Source organism: Corythoichthys intestinalis, chromosome 11 (assembly GCF_030265065.1).
Source record: "Corythoichthys intestinalis isolate RoL2023-P3 chromosome 11, ASM3026506v1, whole genome shotgun sequence".
Taxonomy (NCBI): Eukaryota; Metazoa; Chordata; class Actinopteri; order Syngnathiformes; family Syngnathidae; genus Corythoichthys; species Corythoichthys intestinalis.
This window is the reverse complement of record NC_080405.1, coordinates 39,108,095-39,125,847: the sequence shown is the minus strand read 5'-3', so window position 1 is coordinate 39,125,847 and position 17,753 is coordinate 39,108,095. Positions and strand designations below refer to the sequence as shown.

The 17,753-nt window shown below is 37.4% G+C and overlaps 1 protein-coding gene across 1 annotated transcript; it reads left to right on the top strand.

Moving 5' to 3' along the window:
* Positions 1 to 567: 567 nt before the first annotated feature.
* Positions 568 to 12,733, top strand: LOC130924380 (probable ATP-dependent RNA helicase DDX41). The gene is made up of 17 exons (XM_057850919.1): positions 568 to 726; positions 1,179 to 1,274; positions 1,383 to 1,533; positions 1,634 to 1,708; positions 1,778 to 1,838; positions 1,903 to 2,039; positions 2,135 to 2,207; positions 2,606 to 2,759; positions 2,917 to 3,053; positions 3,389 to 3,551; positions 4,418 to 4,549; positions 4,638 to 4,709; positions 4,794 to 4,890; positions 9,793 to 9,942; positions 11,826 to 11,897; positions 12,261 to 12,371; positions 12,449 to 12,733. The coding sequence occupies exons 1-17, from the start codon at positions 700 to 702 to the stop codon at positions 12,583 to 12,585; spliced, it is 1,845 nt and encodes a 614-aa protein (XP_057706902.1). The 5' UTR covers positions 568 to 699; the 3' UTR covers positions 12,586 to 12,733.
* The last annotated feature ends 5,020 nt before the right edge of the window (positions 12,734 to 17,753 follow it).

The window sequence follows — 17,753 nt, the reverse complement described above, 5'->3', positions numbered from 1 at the left end:
TTTTGATTTTTTTTTTTTCAACTCCGTTTTTCTGAGTAATTTATTTTTGGGGCTGTTTTTTGAATTTTTTTTTTTTTTTCAACCCTCCGTTTTTCATAGTTATTTATTTATTTATTTTTTTTTTTTTTAATAATTCCAACTTTGTTTTTCAAAATTATTTATTTATTTGTTTGTTTTTAATTAAATTGTATTTTTCCAACCTTGTTTTTCCAAAATAATTTATTATTGGGTTTGTTTTTTGAACTATATTTTTTTCCGACTTTGTTTTTCTGAGTAATTTATTTTTTGGGGTTGTCCTTTAAATTATCTTTTTCCAACTTTGTTTTTGCAAAATAATTTACTTTTGGGTTTGTTTTTGAATGAATTTTTGCTTCCGTAGAAATGGCCTTATTTCGTTGAAAAAAAGTTCATACTTTTTTTTTTTCTTTTAATTTAGTGGCGGGAATGGGCTTCCATAAAAAACTGAATCATTTTTGCGGAAAATAAAATGCAGTTTTCACTAAAATTGTGTGGCGTTTTCCTGTGAAAGTTGTAGTCCTTGATGTAAAAAAGTCAATTAAGACTAATTTGAGCTTTTCAGCTTTCCGTACTGTCTTCCGCACTGTCTAATGTTCGAGTGATACACGTAAATTTCGTCCGCTATTGTTGTCGGTTAGTGCCTCATTTGTGTACGCATAATAGCTCATTGTATTGGGTAAAATGGAAGAAGATAATCGACTGAAAAAGGTAAGCTCCATTTAAAGACGCTGTTCATGCGACAAAAAAACCCCAAAAACAACATGTTAGCATTAGCAGCTAACTCAATGACTAGCAATACACATTATTGGCTGCTCACGTTTAGCGATGTCTTTTAGGTATTTGGTACATAAGCAAATACAACCTTATATGTTGTACGTGTGATGAGTAAACGAATGTGGGACTAGGCTAGCACGAAGCATGTCTATAATATGCCTTATAACTTGGCTACGAGGTTTAGAATTTAGAAACATTAAACTACAGCCTACTGATTTCAAACTCTCAAATTTGCTGTTTGTTGTTTACTAAAGCAAGCACTGCAGACATCTGCATCAAAATCAAATACATCATACAATCATTTTGAAAATTAAGTATTGTCTCAAACTACTTGCATGTGTTGTACTGGTAGAGTTCAGTCTTTTTATATTATATTGTTTTTACAGAGATCTCATGGAGACGATGAAGGTTCTGGATCTGAGGGTTCAGAGGATGAAGATTATGTCCCCTATGTTCCTGTCAAAATCCGTAAACAACAAATGGTAAGTTTCTCCCCTCATTAAATAAAAGGTACATGTTTGTGTTTGTCTTATCAATCAAAATACAAAAGTTACCTACAGGTCATAAATCTGCTGTTGGTTATCTCACAGATTCAGAAGATGTTGCGATTACGTGGTAAAGCAGTCGATGAGGAACATAGAGACAGTGGGGAGGAACAAAGGGATGAAGATGAAGGGCTTGGTCCCCGATCCAATGTCAGTCTCCTCGACCAGCATCAGCACCTGAAGGAAAAAGCAGAAGGTTTTCATTCAAGAAAAACATTCTGGAATGAGCAATTTCACAGTTAAAGATTTTTTAACTATTTATTTGACTATTAACTCTGTTTGTTCTGAATTAACAGCACGCAAAGAGTCAGCCAAAGAAAAGCAACTTAAAGAGGAAGAAAAGATTTTAGAAAGTGTTGCAGAGGGCAGAGGTAAAAGAAGATACTTTACTTCAAACCATTTACACGGCTAATGTGGAGAACTTTTTACTTTTTTGACAGCTTTGATGTCAGTGAAAGAAATGGCCAAGGGTATCATTTATGATGATCCAATCAAAACAAGGTGGGATGATTTTACTTAAGTTTCATTTGTGGTCCAAGTTACATAACCTGGTGGTTCTTTGAAGCTGGAAGGCCCCGCGCTATGTCCTCAATATGCCTGAAACCAGAAATGAGCGTGTCAGAAAGAAGTTTCACATCCTGGTTGACGGAGACGGCATCCCTCCTCCGATCAAAAGCTTCAGGGAGATGAAGTTTCCACCAGGTTGGACTAAATATATGCATGACCCATCACCGCACACATGCACACTTACTTGGTCTTTTGATGTGAAAGTCATACCTATGCTGTTGTGATTTCAGCAATTCTTAAAGGTTTAAAGAAGAAAGGAATTGTACATCCAACACCAATTCAGATTCAAGGAATCCCCACAGTGTGAGTGAACCATGCATACACGATGCTATATAAAGGGATGGATAGGCTGATGTTTTGTTCTATTTAAAAAACAACTTTTGATTGGCTTGATCTTATACAGGGTCAAAGATCAACAAACTATCTTGTTCTCATGTTCTCAACTTTTTGTTTACCCAATTACTTTTTAAATGTCCTTGGGCAAGACAGTGTTCCCTAAAAATTGCTCCAAGTGCTATAGCAAAATGTGATGTCATGCATTTCTTTTTTTCAATTAAAAAAAATCCCTTATTTATTACAATTCCACTATATTAACATTTTTCATTAATTCAAGACCATGACGAAACAGATAACTGATAAATATGTTCCCTCTATACTGCCCATTATGTTAAGTTGTTCTCAAATTTCCTCTCTATTTGAAGTCTATCAGGTCGCGACATGATCGGCATCGCCTTTACTGGTTCAGGCAAAACTTTGGTCTTTACTTTGCCCATCATCATGTTTTCCCTGGAGCAGGAGAAGAGGTTGCCCTTCTTTAAAAGAGAGGGACCATATGGACTCATCATTTGTCCTTCAGTAAGCAATAGCCTCTATTTCTTAGAGAGTTTATTAAAATATTTCTCTGCAACGGTTTTGATTATGCACAGTATACTTGAGGCTTGGTAACTACAAAAGAAGTGGCTATCAGAATTCTATTCTTCAATAACTGAACCTATGTTTGGACTTTGCATAGAGAGAGCTCGCACGACAAACGCACGGCATCATTGAATATTACTGCAAACTGCTGGAGGAAGAAGGAGCACCTCAGATGCGAACTGCCCTCTGTATTGGAGGAATGTCGGTCAAAGAGCAAATGGAGGTTGTGAAACAGTAAGTTAAAATCAGTAAGGGAAAACAGAAGCAGCAGCTTATTATTTTATTCAGAAGCCAGTGGTTGATTTACGGTACCTTTATTCTGCAAAAAATGCAGATAGGTAATTTTTTAAAGTCATTCACTATCGATTTTTAAAATATTGTTTCATCATCCTGTATTTCAGTGATTATATCATGTGCAACTAGCAGAAGCTCGTATCCAACATATTTTGAGAATACTCTTGTAATTCATTGAGGTCCACTCGTTTTGTCTCTGGATAATAATACAACCAAGTACTGTAAATACACTGGAAAGGCTCAGCCTATGCAATGTTAGTGTTTTCCTCTTACAGCGGTGTGCACATGATGGTTGCCACTCCTGGGCGTCTCATGGACCTCTTACAGAAGAAGATGGTGAGTTTGGACATCTGTCGCTACCTGGCCCTGGATGAGGCTGACAGGATGATTGACATGGGCTTTGAGGAGGACATCAGGACAATTTTCTCTTATTTTAAGGTAATGAGCAACTCATTTCCCGATTTACAAATCATACATTATTATAAATCAGCGTGACAGGGCCCAAACTGGCATATTAATACTGATGTTTCATATTTTAAAGTTCAGATTTGGTTTACCAGGAGAGGAAGAATAAATGAATGTTATTATAAGTGCAATTTTTTTCTTTGTGTATTTTTGAGGTACATTTTAAGCCTGCACGCTCACAAGAAATAGCTTTCTTACTTGACTGTGTTAGCTTTGGTTACTTAATATTTAAGCGCCAAAGTTGCAAAATTGAGACAAGTAACATCGCTGACCTTTAACAAGCCAGAATTGCAAATATGGTGCCTCATGTACTTAGTACTTTGTACCAAAAGACTGCAAACATCTTGCAACAAAATATGGCAGATGTCTGCCATCTTTTTTTGCAAAGATGTAATGACATGAGACACCATATTTGCAGCTCTGGTTTGTTAAAAATCAGCAATGTAGCTTACTGCAATTTTGCAATTTTGGCACTAAAAGGGTTGACGCGTAACAGTGTTTTAGGCATGGTAAAAATAACTAAATAAAAACGGTAAATAGAAGGACCGTCATTACAAATTTTCCATCCCTCAAAATCATAATAGCTCAAATTGCCTGTTTATCAACTTTTACCAATCAGCCACAGATTGAAAATCTAATGTGACTCATTATTTTTCCCACATTTTATGAACATTATGGCCTTATCAAGAAAACCTATTTTGGTTTACTAAAGTATAAATAAAATGGCGACTCCTATTATGGAAGACCTAATTTGCTGAAAAAGTTTGATAAGTTGAGTTTGCAGTACAATGTGTGTTACAGCAAAAGTGTTATAATAACCCTATTTTCCTCCCATCTAGGGTCAAAGACAAACCCTGCTTTTTAGTGCCACCATGCCCAAGAAGATCCAGAATTTTGCCAAGAGTGCTTTAGTAAAACCAATCACCATCAATGTTGGCAGAGCAGGTGCTGCCAGCTTGGATGTCATCCAGGTGCGTGCAACAAACTAAAGTCTGCAGTGAGTTCCTGAAGACTTAATAATGTGACATTTGACTGATACTGTTTTGTGTGTATCAACAGGAAGTTGAATATGTAAAAGAGGAGGCAAAGATGGTGTACCTGCTCGAATGTCTCCAGAAAACAACGCCTCCTGTTAGTTTCTACCTCACACTCTGAAATGGTTGCACAAAGTATAGGTATACACATTTGTTTAAAACACATTTCTCCTTTCCAAAGGTCTTGATTTTTGCTGAGAAAAAGGCTGATGTTGATGCCATCCATGAGTATTTGCTGCTGAAAGGTGTGGAGGCGGTGGCCATCCATGGAGGAAAAGGTACCCACACTGGCCAATTTCAGGGAAATAAAACAACAAGCATTCACACTCACATTCACGATCCACTGTGGATGTTCTAAGGAGTAGTTCACCATGCTTTCTGCCCTCTGTATTCATCTCATGCAAGTATAAAACTTTGACAAGTTGGAATCTAAACGCTGAATTGCTTGTAGTTCCTCATCATTAGCACTAGGTGTCCTCTTTGCTTCATTTTTTTCTCAGTATGTTCTCTATGCTTGAATGCAATCACTTTTAAAAAAGACATTTTGCTTTTCTTTTTCACCTAACTCTGAACGCCTCTCAGGCGTCTTAATAACATGTCCATCAGGGGTCAGGATTTACAGAATACTTTAGGCATCCCTGCTTGGGGCCTCTTTTGAAAGTGGGAGTGGTTGTGATTTGAATTAGCAGTTGAAGTCCAGAACAGCTCAACCCAAAAGTATTTTGTTTTATTACAACATATTGATGAGTTTAATGTGTGCCATGACCAGAGGTGTAGCTCAAAGCATCTCGAATTATCGTTCCCCATTAATTGAAGAAAAATGCCATTAATCCATTCAAATCTTTTGTACATGCCAATGTGTAGTTTAAGTAGAGGTCTGAAACTAATGATTGTTTTAATAATTGATCTGCTGATTTTTTTTTTTTTTTTTGTTCTCAATGAATCTTGATTTAAACAAAAAAAAAATCCACAAGCATTCATTAATTATTTTTAACTTAGTGCTGTGATCATTAAAGTAATTGACAGGTATACCACCCAATATAGTTAATCTTCATATTAAAAAAAGAAATTGCACAAAGTATGCAAAGAATGCATTTTTAGAGCATAACGTTGAAACACAAATATCTACACCACCTGAAAGTGCAGCAACTGTGTGACGAATGTGATGGGCTAAATTTCAGAATATTAGGGCAATTTTAAGTTAAACTCCAGTCTGACAAAGCTTATTTATTACCAAAATAGTTTTTGATTGATTTGATAAACATCCCACCTCTAGTTCGGTGTAATCAGTGTTGTTAATCTTACTTTTAAAAAGTAATTAGTTACAGTTACAAATGAATTCTCCCAAAAAGTAATTGAGTTAGTAACTCAGTTACCTGAATGTAAGCGTAATTAGTAACTCGGAAAAGTAACTGGTTTTACTTTTCTTTTTTTTCTTTTTTTTCCATTCAAAAAAAAAAAAAAAACATAGGTCACACTATGTGAAAATCAAAGGGTTTTTGGGACAGTTGCCCTAGCCTAATTCTTTACCCTAAATTTAACTAGACACAGGGGTTTTGTGGATATTGCGATAACAAGATAGTAACCTTTGCCATGTTTGGAAGTCATTTAATGTGAATCAACCGTTAAAGTTGTTACAATTGCTCCCGTTATTGCATTAGTTCCCTTCTGTGTGCTTTCTACACGTAAAAGTTTTTAAATTGTTTCATCATTTAAAGATAGATTCAAGTCAAGATTTTGCCGATTTAGGAGTATTTTAAATAAAAATTGACTTATGTTCGCCAGGAAGGTTCTCTACAACAGAGCCTTTCTGAGAAGTCTTCTGCTTTAAGATGGCGGCTGTTTACTAACACCGGCAAGTGTATCATTTCGCATCTGCTTCTCTATACATTTGCTAACGCAGCCGAGTCTGTCATTTCGCATCTAGTTCATATACATGTAAACTCTAGCGTAGCATCATGTGTGCGTAGTTTGTAGCCTGTCGGCTACAGTCAGGTCTTATTGGAGACACCTGGCCTAGCATCGCGTTTGCAACGGCGTCACAACTCCCTCTTTTCCACTACCGCTCTTCTCTCTCCGTGTCTCGCAGACTTTTCTCGCGTCATTCAACCAACGTAGTAATGCATGCCTTTACATCCTCGGTAACGGCGTTGCAAAGATGACAAAAGTAATTAATTAGATTACTCACTACTAGAGCTGAAACGAATACTCGAGCAACTCGAGTAACTAGAGTTTATAAACTGATCCGAGTAATTTTATTCACCTCGAGTAATCGTTTATTTTGACAGCTCTAAGCATCACGTTTTGCTCGGACTACTTTTAATGCGGGACAACGCGCTGATGTCACGTGCGTAGAGGCAAGGCAAATTTAGTACATATACTGGACTGTCTCAGAAAATTAGAATACACAATATTCTAATTTTCTGAGACAGTCCTGTATATTGTTCTATGTAAAGGACGTCAGCCAAGGTCGGCCCCCCACATTTTTACCACGCCAAATCTGGTCCCCTTTGCAAAAAGTTTGGACACCCCTGCTTTAAATGGTGGATTAATGTACAGGACTGTCTCAGAAAATTAGAATATTGTGTATTCTAATTTTCTGAGACAGTCCAGTATATAGCACAATTCAACACAAGGCAATTCAAAGTGCTTTACATCACATGAAGATCATAAAAATCACATTTAAATCAATACAACGTAAAAACCAAGACAAAAAAATCGCATTTAATCACAAATAGAATAAACAGCAATAAAATTAAAACAAAAACTACTACTACTAATAATAATTGAAATCAGCAATGGAAATAAGCACAAGAGGAAGGTAGATTGAAATATATAGCCAGTTATGGATATGCAGTGCTAAACAAAAGTGTTTTTAGCCCTGATTTAAAAGAGCTAACAGTTTGAGCATGCTTCAGATGTTCAGGTAACTTGTTCCAGAGGTAAGGAGCATAATAACTAAATGCTGCCTCACCCTGCTTTGTTCTTGTTCTTGGAACATGCAGAAGATCGGTTCCAGACGACCTTAGGGGTCTAGATGTCTCATAGGAATCTAACAAGTCAAGCATGTATTTTGTTCCAAGGCCATTAAGTGTTTTGTAGACGAGCAGTAGTATTTTATAGTCTATCCTTTGACTCACTGGAAGCCAGGTAGCGATTTCAAAACCGGTGTAATGTGGTCCTGCTTCCTTGTATTTGTGAGGACTCTGGCTGCAACATTCTGTACTAGCTGCAGCTTCCTGACTGATTTTTTATCAAGACCTGTAAATATACCATTGCAATAGTCCAATCTGCTGAAAATGAATGCATGCATAAGTTTTTCCATGTCTTGTTGAGTCAGAAGCCCCTTAATTCTGGTTATATTTTTTAGGTGGTAATAAGCGGATTTAGTGACGGACTTTAGATGGCTATCAAATTTTAGGTCTGAATCAATAATTACGCCAAGGTTTCTGACTTGATTTGTAGCTGTAAGTCACATTGTGCTAAGTTGCCTGCTTATCTTTGACCTTTCCTTTTTTGGCCCAAAAATGATCACCTCTGTCTTCTCCACATCTAACTGGAGAAAATTCTGGCACATCCATTCATTGATTTGATGAATGCATTTACTCAGGGAGACTAGGGGACTATAATCATGTGGGGACACAGAAATGTACAGTTGTGTGTCATCTGCATAGGCGTGATAGAAGGCGTGATCTTAGAGGAAGAAGAAGGGGGGGAAAAAAAAAAAAAAAACTTAATACAGCCGACAGCCGCTACAAACGATGCCAACGTTGCTAAATACTAGCCCGCACGATGCTACGTTGGTAGCAGGTAGCGTCTGATGAGTCTCATAGAGATCACATATATGTTGAACTAGATGCGAAATGACACTCGGCCGCGTCTGGGCAGCTTTAGTAAACAGCCGCCATCATAAAGTAGTAGAGCGCTAAGCGCTAATAAATAAGATTAACGTTCTGTCACTAGCTCACGTAACGTTAGCCCTGCGGAGAGCTAGTTTTATATTAATTATGACTACTGTCGATGCGTGGCTAACGTGTCTTACATACAGGCTTTAACATAACATAGCGTTGTGGAGTGATGAGGGTGTAAAATAAAAACTCAATAATGCTAACTATCAATTTGAGCTCAGTAGTCATTGCTGGATAAAACACCAAGTAGCACTGGTCCCTAATGTGCTCCAATACAGCCTGTATCATACATTTATTTTGAACACTGCAAAAACTCAAAATCCTATCAGGACTTACAGTTTAGACTAACCTTAAAACTTAACTAGAACTTAAAAATGACTTGACACAAATAGAAACACGTGGGAAAAAATCCTAACTTTTAAGTGATGTGTGTTATCAAGCGTAACGGCATTATTTTTTTTTAATAAGATCTAAAAGTTTTTTGACTGAAAGCAGTGAATTAGTCTTTTTTTTTTATTCTAGTTACATCTGAGATGCAATGGTTGGCTGTTTTCAACAATATACATCAAAAATAAAGACACTGACTGAAAATGGTTCAAGATTACATGTCTTGTTTTCTCATGTATATTTATGATTGCTCTTCACCTAAAAATATATTTGTTTTATCCGATTACTCGATAAATCGATAGAATTTTCAGTCGATTACTCGATTACTAAAATATTCGATAGCTGCAGCCCTACTCACTACTGAAAAAAATAACACCGTTATACTGTAACGCCGTTATTAACAACACTGGGTGTAATACAGACTTTCAAACTCGAAGTTTGCCAATGAGTTGACTCGGTAAACTGCAGTAATATGTCATTTTTCACAGAGGATTAAGAAAGCACACCTCTTGAGTATTTTTCAGTTGTCTTTCTAAACGATTTGCTGCAGGGTTGTAACACCCTGACATTAGTTATCATCTAGCTCGCTAAAGTTTGCAGACTTTTCTAAGGTAGTTATGTGATTGTTTTGAACACATGTAATTCTTAAATAGATATTACATAGATATTACAAATTTAAATTTCACTTAGGAGTGGCAATAAACGGCTCAGTCATTTTATTATTATTTTTTTTAAATAATAATTATTCTCTCAGTAAAACTGCTGTTGTGAAGTCAGTTGTTATATTTTTAATAATTATTATTCTCTCAGTAAAACTGCTGTTGTGAAGTCTGTGGGGGGTTTTTTTGACTGTTGGAAGTTTATTTGAGATTCTCTCTGTTTCAGATCAGGAGGAAAGAACAAAAGCCATTGAAGCATTTAAAGAAGGAAAGAAGGATGTACTAGTTGCCACAGATGTGGCATCCAAAGGTCTGGATTTCCCAGCCATCCAGCATGTAGTCAACTATGACATGCCTGAGGAGATTGAAAACTATGGTGAGAATACTCTGTATGTTTACTAAGGGAGTGCCAAAAAAATCGATTATTAGATGCATTGCGATTCGACACGTGACGATTCAATTACTATTCATAAATGTTTTTAAAAAAAACATGATTTTCCCTAGTAACTTTATGACAGCTGCTAGTAGCTGAACAAAATTCTGCCGCCCGGGCACCTTTAACAGTACCACGTACAACATTATGATGGATGCTGCTGATTACTGACAGAGGGATTTACTCTGTTTCAAAAGACTCAAAAATCAAATTTTGTATGAGACAGGCAAGGCGGTTACGTTTTGGGTCCTCTTCTTTGCGCAAGTTATTTTTTAGAACGAGAGGGAAAGAGAGATGGTTCGTTGGTCCTTGCCTTTCAGTTGACCAGCAGTAGGTTCAAATTGTGTTAATTGTAAAAAGTCCCTTGTGTTATGCTAAGGCCTGTGTCCGTCTAGCAGAGGTGAACACGAAACCTCTTGTACTGTTTAGCTTTTCTTGTTGTTTTTGAGATGTTACTACGGTAGTTAGCGCCGAGCGCTAAGCTAATTAGCGACTTTGCTAACATTTGATGGTGTACAAAAGTTACTCCAGATGCAGAACGATTAAAACCAGGATTAAGTACAGCGGTAACACTACAAACATGAAATAGTACAGATATCTGTGAAAACAAAGTATATTGGTTAAAAGAAGTCTCATTTCTAAAGACACTTTGTTTGTTTCCAGAAAATGTGGAATTCATTCAACCAGTGTAAATTTTATTGTATTGTTGAGAAAAATAAGTATTGCCTTCGAAAACAGCTGATGTTTTTGCACCTTCTTGTGAAAAAGAGCATCTCAAGGTCAGCTGTGTGTTGTATGGGCATGTTGAGAAATAAGGACTGCCTTTAAAAGGGTTAATGTTTTTGCACTTTCTTGTAAAAAAAAAAAAAGAAAAGAAAAAGGAGTTTAAGGGCAGCTTTTTGATGTTTGGACATGTTTCCATCATTCCTGTTGAATCATTAGGATAATTTAAATAAATAATGGACATAAATTTGTTTGGCTACTTTATTAATTTGTAATGTACGATGCATCGATAATCGTGATCATTGTCAATGCCGTGATCATCGTTCAATAATCGAATCGTAGCACTCTGAATTGTAATCGAATCGCATCATGAGGTACCTAAGATGGCACACCCCTAATGTTTACTATAATGCTTGCATCCCAGAGTTGTGCGTCATGGTGTTTTTGTGAGTGTCTTCACATAAGCTTTATAAGTCTTTGTGAAGTGTTGAGAAATGCCTTTTAATCAATCAAGGGTTAACTTATTATATTAGTAATAAGTAATAATGCAATGAGTAAGTAATATTTCAATAAATGTATATATAAAAACATCACCATGCCTGCAATCAGTAGAAACTGGACCTCAGGTATCCTTTATTAATGGTCAGTCAATTAAAACACTTTCATTTGATCTTTGGTAAGTTGGTCTGGCACTCCGTGTGAACAAATGACAATGTATGAGTTATATCTGGATATTTCTTCAATTAACCTACTGGATAAGTCACAGAGGGGGTTTTAAAATATTCAATAAAAATTAAAAATATATATGAAGTCATAATCATTCATAATCCAACTCTGCTGAGCCAGTCTGGCTTTCACCTCTACCCTACAAAAAGAAGCTTATACATCACATGAAACGACTCCAAAATGTCCATTTAGAAATTGCCTGGACATATATCTCTCTTTAGCAGTCAACCATTAGACCACATTTCACTCTGAATATGAGCTTTTCCCATTTCTGTTTGGACTTCAGCAGTTTTACAAAAGTGAAAGAATTATTATGTATTATTATATTTGCATTGATTGTGTTAATGTGCCCTCAAAATGAATCTTCATTATTTCAGTCCACAGAATTGGAAGAACAGGGCGATCTGGCCAGACTGGTATAGCCACAACATTCATCAATAAAGGCTGTGGTAAGTAACTGCACCAATAATGACAAAATTGTGAGCCTTGGGGTTGTAAATAGTATTGTGAGTTAACAGTCTGGCCAAATTTTGACATGAAGTGATTTTTTTATTTTTTTTAATCCGGCGAATGGTTACCTTCTGGCTATAAATGGGAAATTACTGAAAAGCTGACTTTTTGCACATTTAACGACCATGCTTCAGTCCATGATTAATAAAGTTTCTTAAGTTTGGTGATATGATTTTTTTTTTTTGTAACAAAAATCTACTTTCCTCACATTTTGGGAACTATCTAAGGCAAATATTTGTTTTGTAATTAAAAATATAATCATGGTAATAATAGTAGCAATCTTTCTCTGTTTTATCTCACAGATGAGTCCGTATTGATGGATCTGAAGGCCCTGCTTGTAGAAGCCAAGCAAAAGGTTCCTCCAGTTCTGCAGGTGCTCCAGTCCGGAGACGAAACAATGCTGGATATCGGAGGTGAGTCGTTGATAAGCAATGAATGTCTCTGTTTGGTTGTGTTTGTCCTAACGAATGATTCTCTTGCTGTTTTCCAGGAGAGAGGGGTTGTACATTTTGTGGTGGTCTTGGTCATCGTATTACAGACTGCCCGAAATTAGAGGCAATGCAGACCAAGCAGGTCACGAACATTGGAAGGAAGGACTACCTGGCTCACAGCTCAATGGACTTTTAAGTGTTTTTGGAAGAGGTGCCCAACGCTTAATGAGAAACTTGACATGAATGTGTCATTCACATCTGTGAAGACAAACATCAGCATTATTGTAATAATATTTGTATACAGAGTGTAAATAAATGTCATTCTTTCTGAATAAAGACCATTCTATTTGTCTTCTATTATGTAACAGTTGACTTGGTGATAAACGTTTTGGCTTTTGGTATTGGGGCATTGTCAAAGCTGATTGACTTCCTCATTTAATTGGACCCTGCATGCATTAAAAGGAAGTTGTTTTACAGCTTAAAACTGTCGCTAAACATTAAATAACCAAAGATTCAGGGATTCACTTAATAATTCTTGTATTACAGTTGTGGTCAAAAGTTTACATACACTTGTGAAGAACATAATATCATGGCTCTCTTGAGTTTCCAGTTATTTCTACAACTCTTGATTTTTCTCCGATAGAGTGATTGGAACAGATACTTCTTTGTCACAAAAAACATTCATGAAGTTTGGCTCTTTTATGACTTTATTATGGGTTAACAGAAAAAGTGATCAAATCTGCTGGGTCAAAAATATACATACATGGATCTGAAAAAGTGAATCATTGACTTGAACAAGTCAGGAAAGTCACTTGGAGCCATTTCAAAGCAGCTGCAGGTCCCAAGAGCAATAGTGCAAACAATTGTAAGTATAAAGTGCATGGCACTGTTTTGTCACTGCCACGATCAAGAAGAAAACGCAATCTATCACCTGCTGCTGAGAGAAAATTGGTCAGGAGGGTGAAGTTTCAACCGAGAATCACCAAAAAGCAGATCTGCCAAGAATTAGAAGCTGCTGGAACACAGGTGTCAGTGTCCACAGTCAAGCGTGTTTTGCATCTCCATGGATTGAGAGGCTGCCGTGCAAGAAGGAAGCCCTTGCTCCAAAAGCGGCACCTTAAGGCTCGACTGAAGTTTGCTGCTGATCACATGGACAAAGATAAGACCTTCTGGAGGAAAGTTATGTGGTCAGACGAAACAAAAATCGAGCTGTTTGGCCACAATGCCCAGCAATATGTTTGGAGGAGAAAAGGTGAGGCCTTTAACCCCAAGTACACCATGCCTACCGTCAAGCACGGTGGTGGTAGTATTATGCTGTGGGGCTGTTTTGCTGCCAATGGAACTGGTGCTTTACAGAGTAAATGGGATAATGAAGGAGGATTACCTTCAAATTCTTCAAGATAACCTAACGTCATCAGCCCGAAGATTGGGTCTTGGGCGCAGTTGGGTGTTCCAACAGGACAATGACCCCAAACACACATCAAAAGTGGTAATGGAATGGCTAAATCAGGCTCTAATTAAGGTTTTCGAATGGCCTTCCCAAAGTCCTGACTTAAACCCCATTGAGAACTTGTGGACAATGCTGAAGAAACAAGTCCATGTCAGAAAGCCATCAAATTTAACTGAACTGCACCAATTCTGTCAAGAGGAGTGGTCAAAGATTCAACCAGAAGCTTGTGGATGTCTACCAAAAGCGCCTAATTGAAGTGAAAATGGCCAAGGGACATGTTACCAAATATTAGCGCTGCTGTATGTATATTTTTGACCCAGCAGATTTGATCACTTTTTTCTGTTCACCCATAATAAAGTCATAAAAGAACCAAACTTCATGAATGTTTTTTTGTGACATAGAAGTATCTGTTCCAATCACTCTATCAGAGAAAAATCAGATTTGTAGAAATAACTGGAAACTCAAGAGAGCCATGACATTGTTCTTCACAAGTGTATGTAAACTTTTGACCACAACTGTATATGAGATGACAGATGGGTTTTTTGGAAGGATCCCATTCCATGACAGAGACAGACATGATTTTTGAGATGTACTCTATGGAATTCAGGTCTGGGGAACTGACAGGCCAGTCCATAACATCAATTTCTTCATTATGCAGGAACTGCTTGCAACAATTCTGCCACATGAGTCCCACTGTGGCAGCATATAGTTTTACAATGGGCCTGGGGATCTCATCGACCTAATGGCAGTGAGGTTACCTCTAGCTAGCACATGGAGGCCAGCATTGACACACCTGTCATACTGACGACGTTGGAGTCAGCAGAACGTTCTCTACGGTGTCGCCAAACTGTCACGTCTGTCACATAAGCTTAAAGTGAACTCTCATCCGTGAAGAGCACAGGGAGCCAATGGCAAGTCTGCCAATTCTGGTGTTCTCTGGCAAATGTCAATCAGATTGCACTACGTTGCGCTGTAGGCACAGGGCACACTCAAACCACCGTCATAGAGTCAGTTTCTGACCACTTGAGCAGAAACATGTACATTAGTGGCCATCTGGAGGTATTTTTGTGGTGCTCCGGCAGCACTCTTTCTGTTCTTCAATGCACAAAGTTATATTGTTATGGGATTCCTTTTATTTTTTTGCAGTTTTTATTTTGACCTTAGTCGTAAACTGCTGATGTGATTGCACTGTTAAAGTCATAATTTTATGATGTATGTATTATTCTATTGGTATCGTAGCCAAGCGCTAGACTAGTAGAAGCATTCCCCTATATGCTATGTAGATAGCATATCAGGAGTTGGAGTTTCTGCAATGTGCTACTTCTCCAATTCTTATGCTTGCACAATGCGATACTTTCTTGCATCTTCTTTTGAAGCCATAAAGTTGAGATAAGAAGGTGGAGCACTCAGGTGTCATATTTACCATGCCACCGTGTTTGCAGAAAGATCCTGGTGACTCGCACTCAGGGGATTTCACGAGAGGAAACCGTTTCACCCTGAAGAACAATGATCTTTAATGAATATAGAAAACCAGAAAGTTTTCACATGACAGCTGATCAGGAACAAGTAACACAATTCATATCTGATGGTGTGGCCATGATGTTAGTGAGGTGACATTAACAAGTTGTGAGCACAACTTAAAATCTTTATCTTAGTTTGACCACAATGTTACTATAATAATGTTGTTTATCTTGATCACTGTTCATTGCGGTTTTAATGATTGGTCCCTTGAGGACAACTGTCACTTGTGATGAAAACGAGATTGAGATCCTTGATATATGAAAAGAAAAAAAAAAAAGACTTCCTGTTCTGACTTGATGTCATTACATTTGTAATGTATACTGTACCTTATGAAGGGAACAACTAAAAGCAAAATGTTACGCTGTCGGTATGTTATAAAATCATGTAATCAGCAAAAGCAACATTTGACCAGCAGCTACAGCAAGTCATTTATTCAGCATTGGTTTAGACACATCCACAAAGTATTTCCTTTCCTAAAGGATAACATGTCAGCTAGAAAATACAGGCACGTGCGCTAATTTGGAGAAAGCAAGCAATTTTCGATGACTCTTTTTCTGAAAATGGGTTTATTCCATTTCGCTAATGCATTTGTGGTTTGACCACAGAAAATGTCTTGCTTATAAATTAGTTAAAAACTGGACTAAAAAGTGAAACACATTACAAAACAAGCAATGTATGCTACACAGACTACTGCACTCTACTGGCTAACTCTTAACTGTAATTTTGCAATTAATTCATCAATCGGCCTGATACAAAAAATGCGCTCAGAGGACTGATGTGTACAGTCCCTGACAAAAGTCGTGTCGCTTATCCATTTTGTAGAAACAGTTGCTAATAACCTGACTAAGACCCTCCCAAATGATGTTGAATGGACAAAAATATATTTGTTTCACTGAAAAAAAGATTTATCATTTATTGAAGAGAAATAGGTCAAATTTTGGCAAGACAAAAGTTTTGTCGTCTACAGAAGGTAGTGTGAAAATTGAACAAAAAATGTACTTCAAATACAAAAATATGTTACATAACAAGTGAATTAAGTAGTGGTGCTGTGAGATCCAAATGTAATATTTTGTATGACTTCCACGGGCTTGAAGGACTGCATCCATGCGGTTCGGCAAGGATTCATACAATTTATTGATGAAGTCATCAGGAACATCAAAGAAAGCAGTCTTGCATGCCTCCCAGAGTTCATCAACATTCTTGGGTTTCGTCTTCCATGCTTCCTCTTTCGTCCTACCCCAGACATGCTCAATGATGTTCATGTCTGGTGACTGGGCTGGCCAGTCCTGGAGGATCTTGATCTTCTTTGCCTTTAGGAACTTTGAGGTAGAGATTGAAGTATGCAATGGAGTACCATCCTGCTGCAGAATTTTTCCCTTTTTAATGGTTAGGAATGTAAGAGGCAGCTAATATTTGTTGATATTTCAGACTATTAATGTTTCCTTCCACCCTGCAGATCTCTCGCACACCCCCATACTGGATTTAACCCCAGACCATGATTTTGCCACCACCAAACATCACTTTTTTCTGAGTGAATCTCGGATCAATGCGGGCTCCACTAGGTCTACTGCAATATTTGCGGCGACTGTGGTGTAATTCAATGGAAGATTCATCTGAAAAATCCACCTTTTGCCACTTTTCCAGCATCCATCCTTTTGACAGGCTGTGGGCCTTGGCAAATACCACAGTTTTTTAATTGTCTTTTGTTTAAGGCTGGTTTCTGGGCACTGATTCGACCGGCGGACGCCATTTCTCGACAGAATTTGACAGACTGTTCTGGTTGACACAGGGACTTCAGGTGACCAGGTCTCGTGGAGCTCTGCTGCAGTGGAAAAAGATCAAGATCGTCCAGGACTGGCCAGCCCAGTCACCAGACATGAACATCATTGAGCATGTCTGGGTAGGATGAAAGAGGAAGCGTGGAAGACAAAACCCAAGAATGTTGATGAACTCTGGGAGGCATGCAAGACTGCTTACTTTGATGTTCCTGATGACTTAATCAATGAATTGTATGAATCCTTGCCAAACCGCATGGATGCAGTCCTTCAAGTCCATGGAAGTCATACAAAATATTAAATGTGGATCTCACAGCACCACTACTTAATTCGCTTATGTTATGTAACATATTTTTGTATTTGAAGTACATTTTTGTTCAATTTTCACACAATTTCCGGAGGCGACAAAACTCTTGTCTTGCCAAAATTTGACCTTTATGTCTTCATTAAATGATAAATCTTTTTTCACTGGAACAAATATATTTTTGTACATTCAACATCATTTGGTAGTGTCTTAGATTTCATATGAGCCATTTCTGAAACCATTTGAATAATTAAAAGTCAGGTTATTAGCAATTGTTTCTACAAAATGGATAAGCGACAAGCGACACCCATACA

Coding starts and splice junctions, on each gene's coding strand:
- LOC130924380 (XM_057850919.1), top strand. CDS start 700: ATGGAAGAAGATAATCGACTGAAAAAG. Junction 1,534..1,633: donor CCTGAAGGAAAAAGCAGAAG/GTTTTCATTCAA, acceptor CTGAATTAACAG/CACGCAAAGAGTCAGCCAAA. Junction 4,710..4,793: donor TCCAGAAAACAACGCCTCCT/GTTAGTTTCTAC, acceptor TCCTTTCCAAAG/GTCTTGATTTTTGCTGAGAA.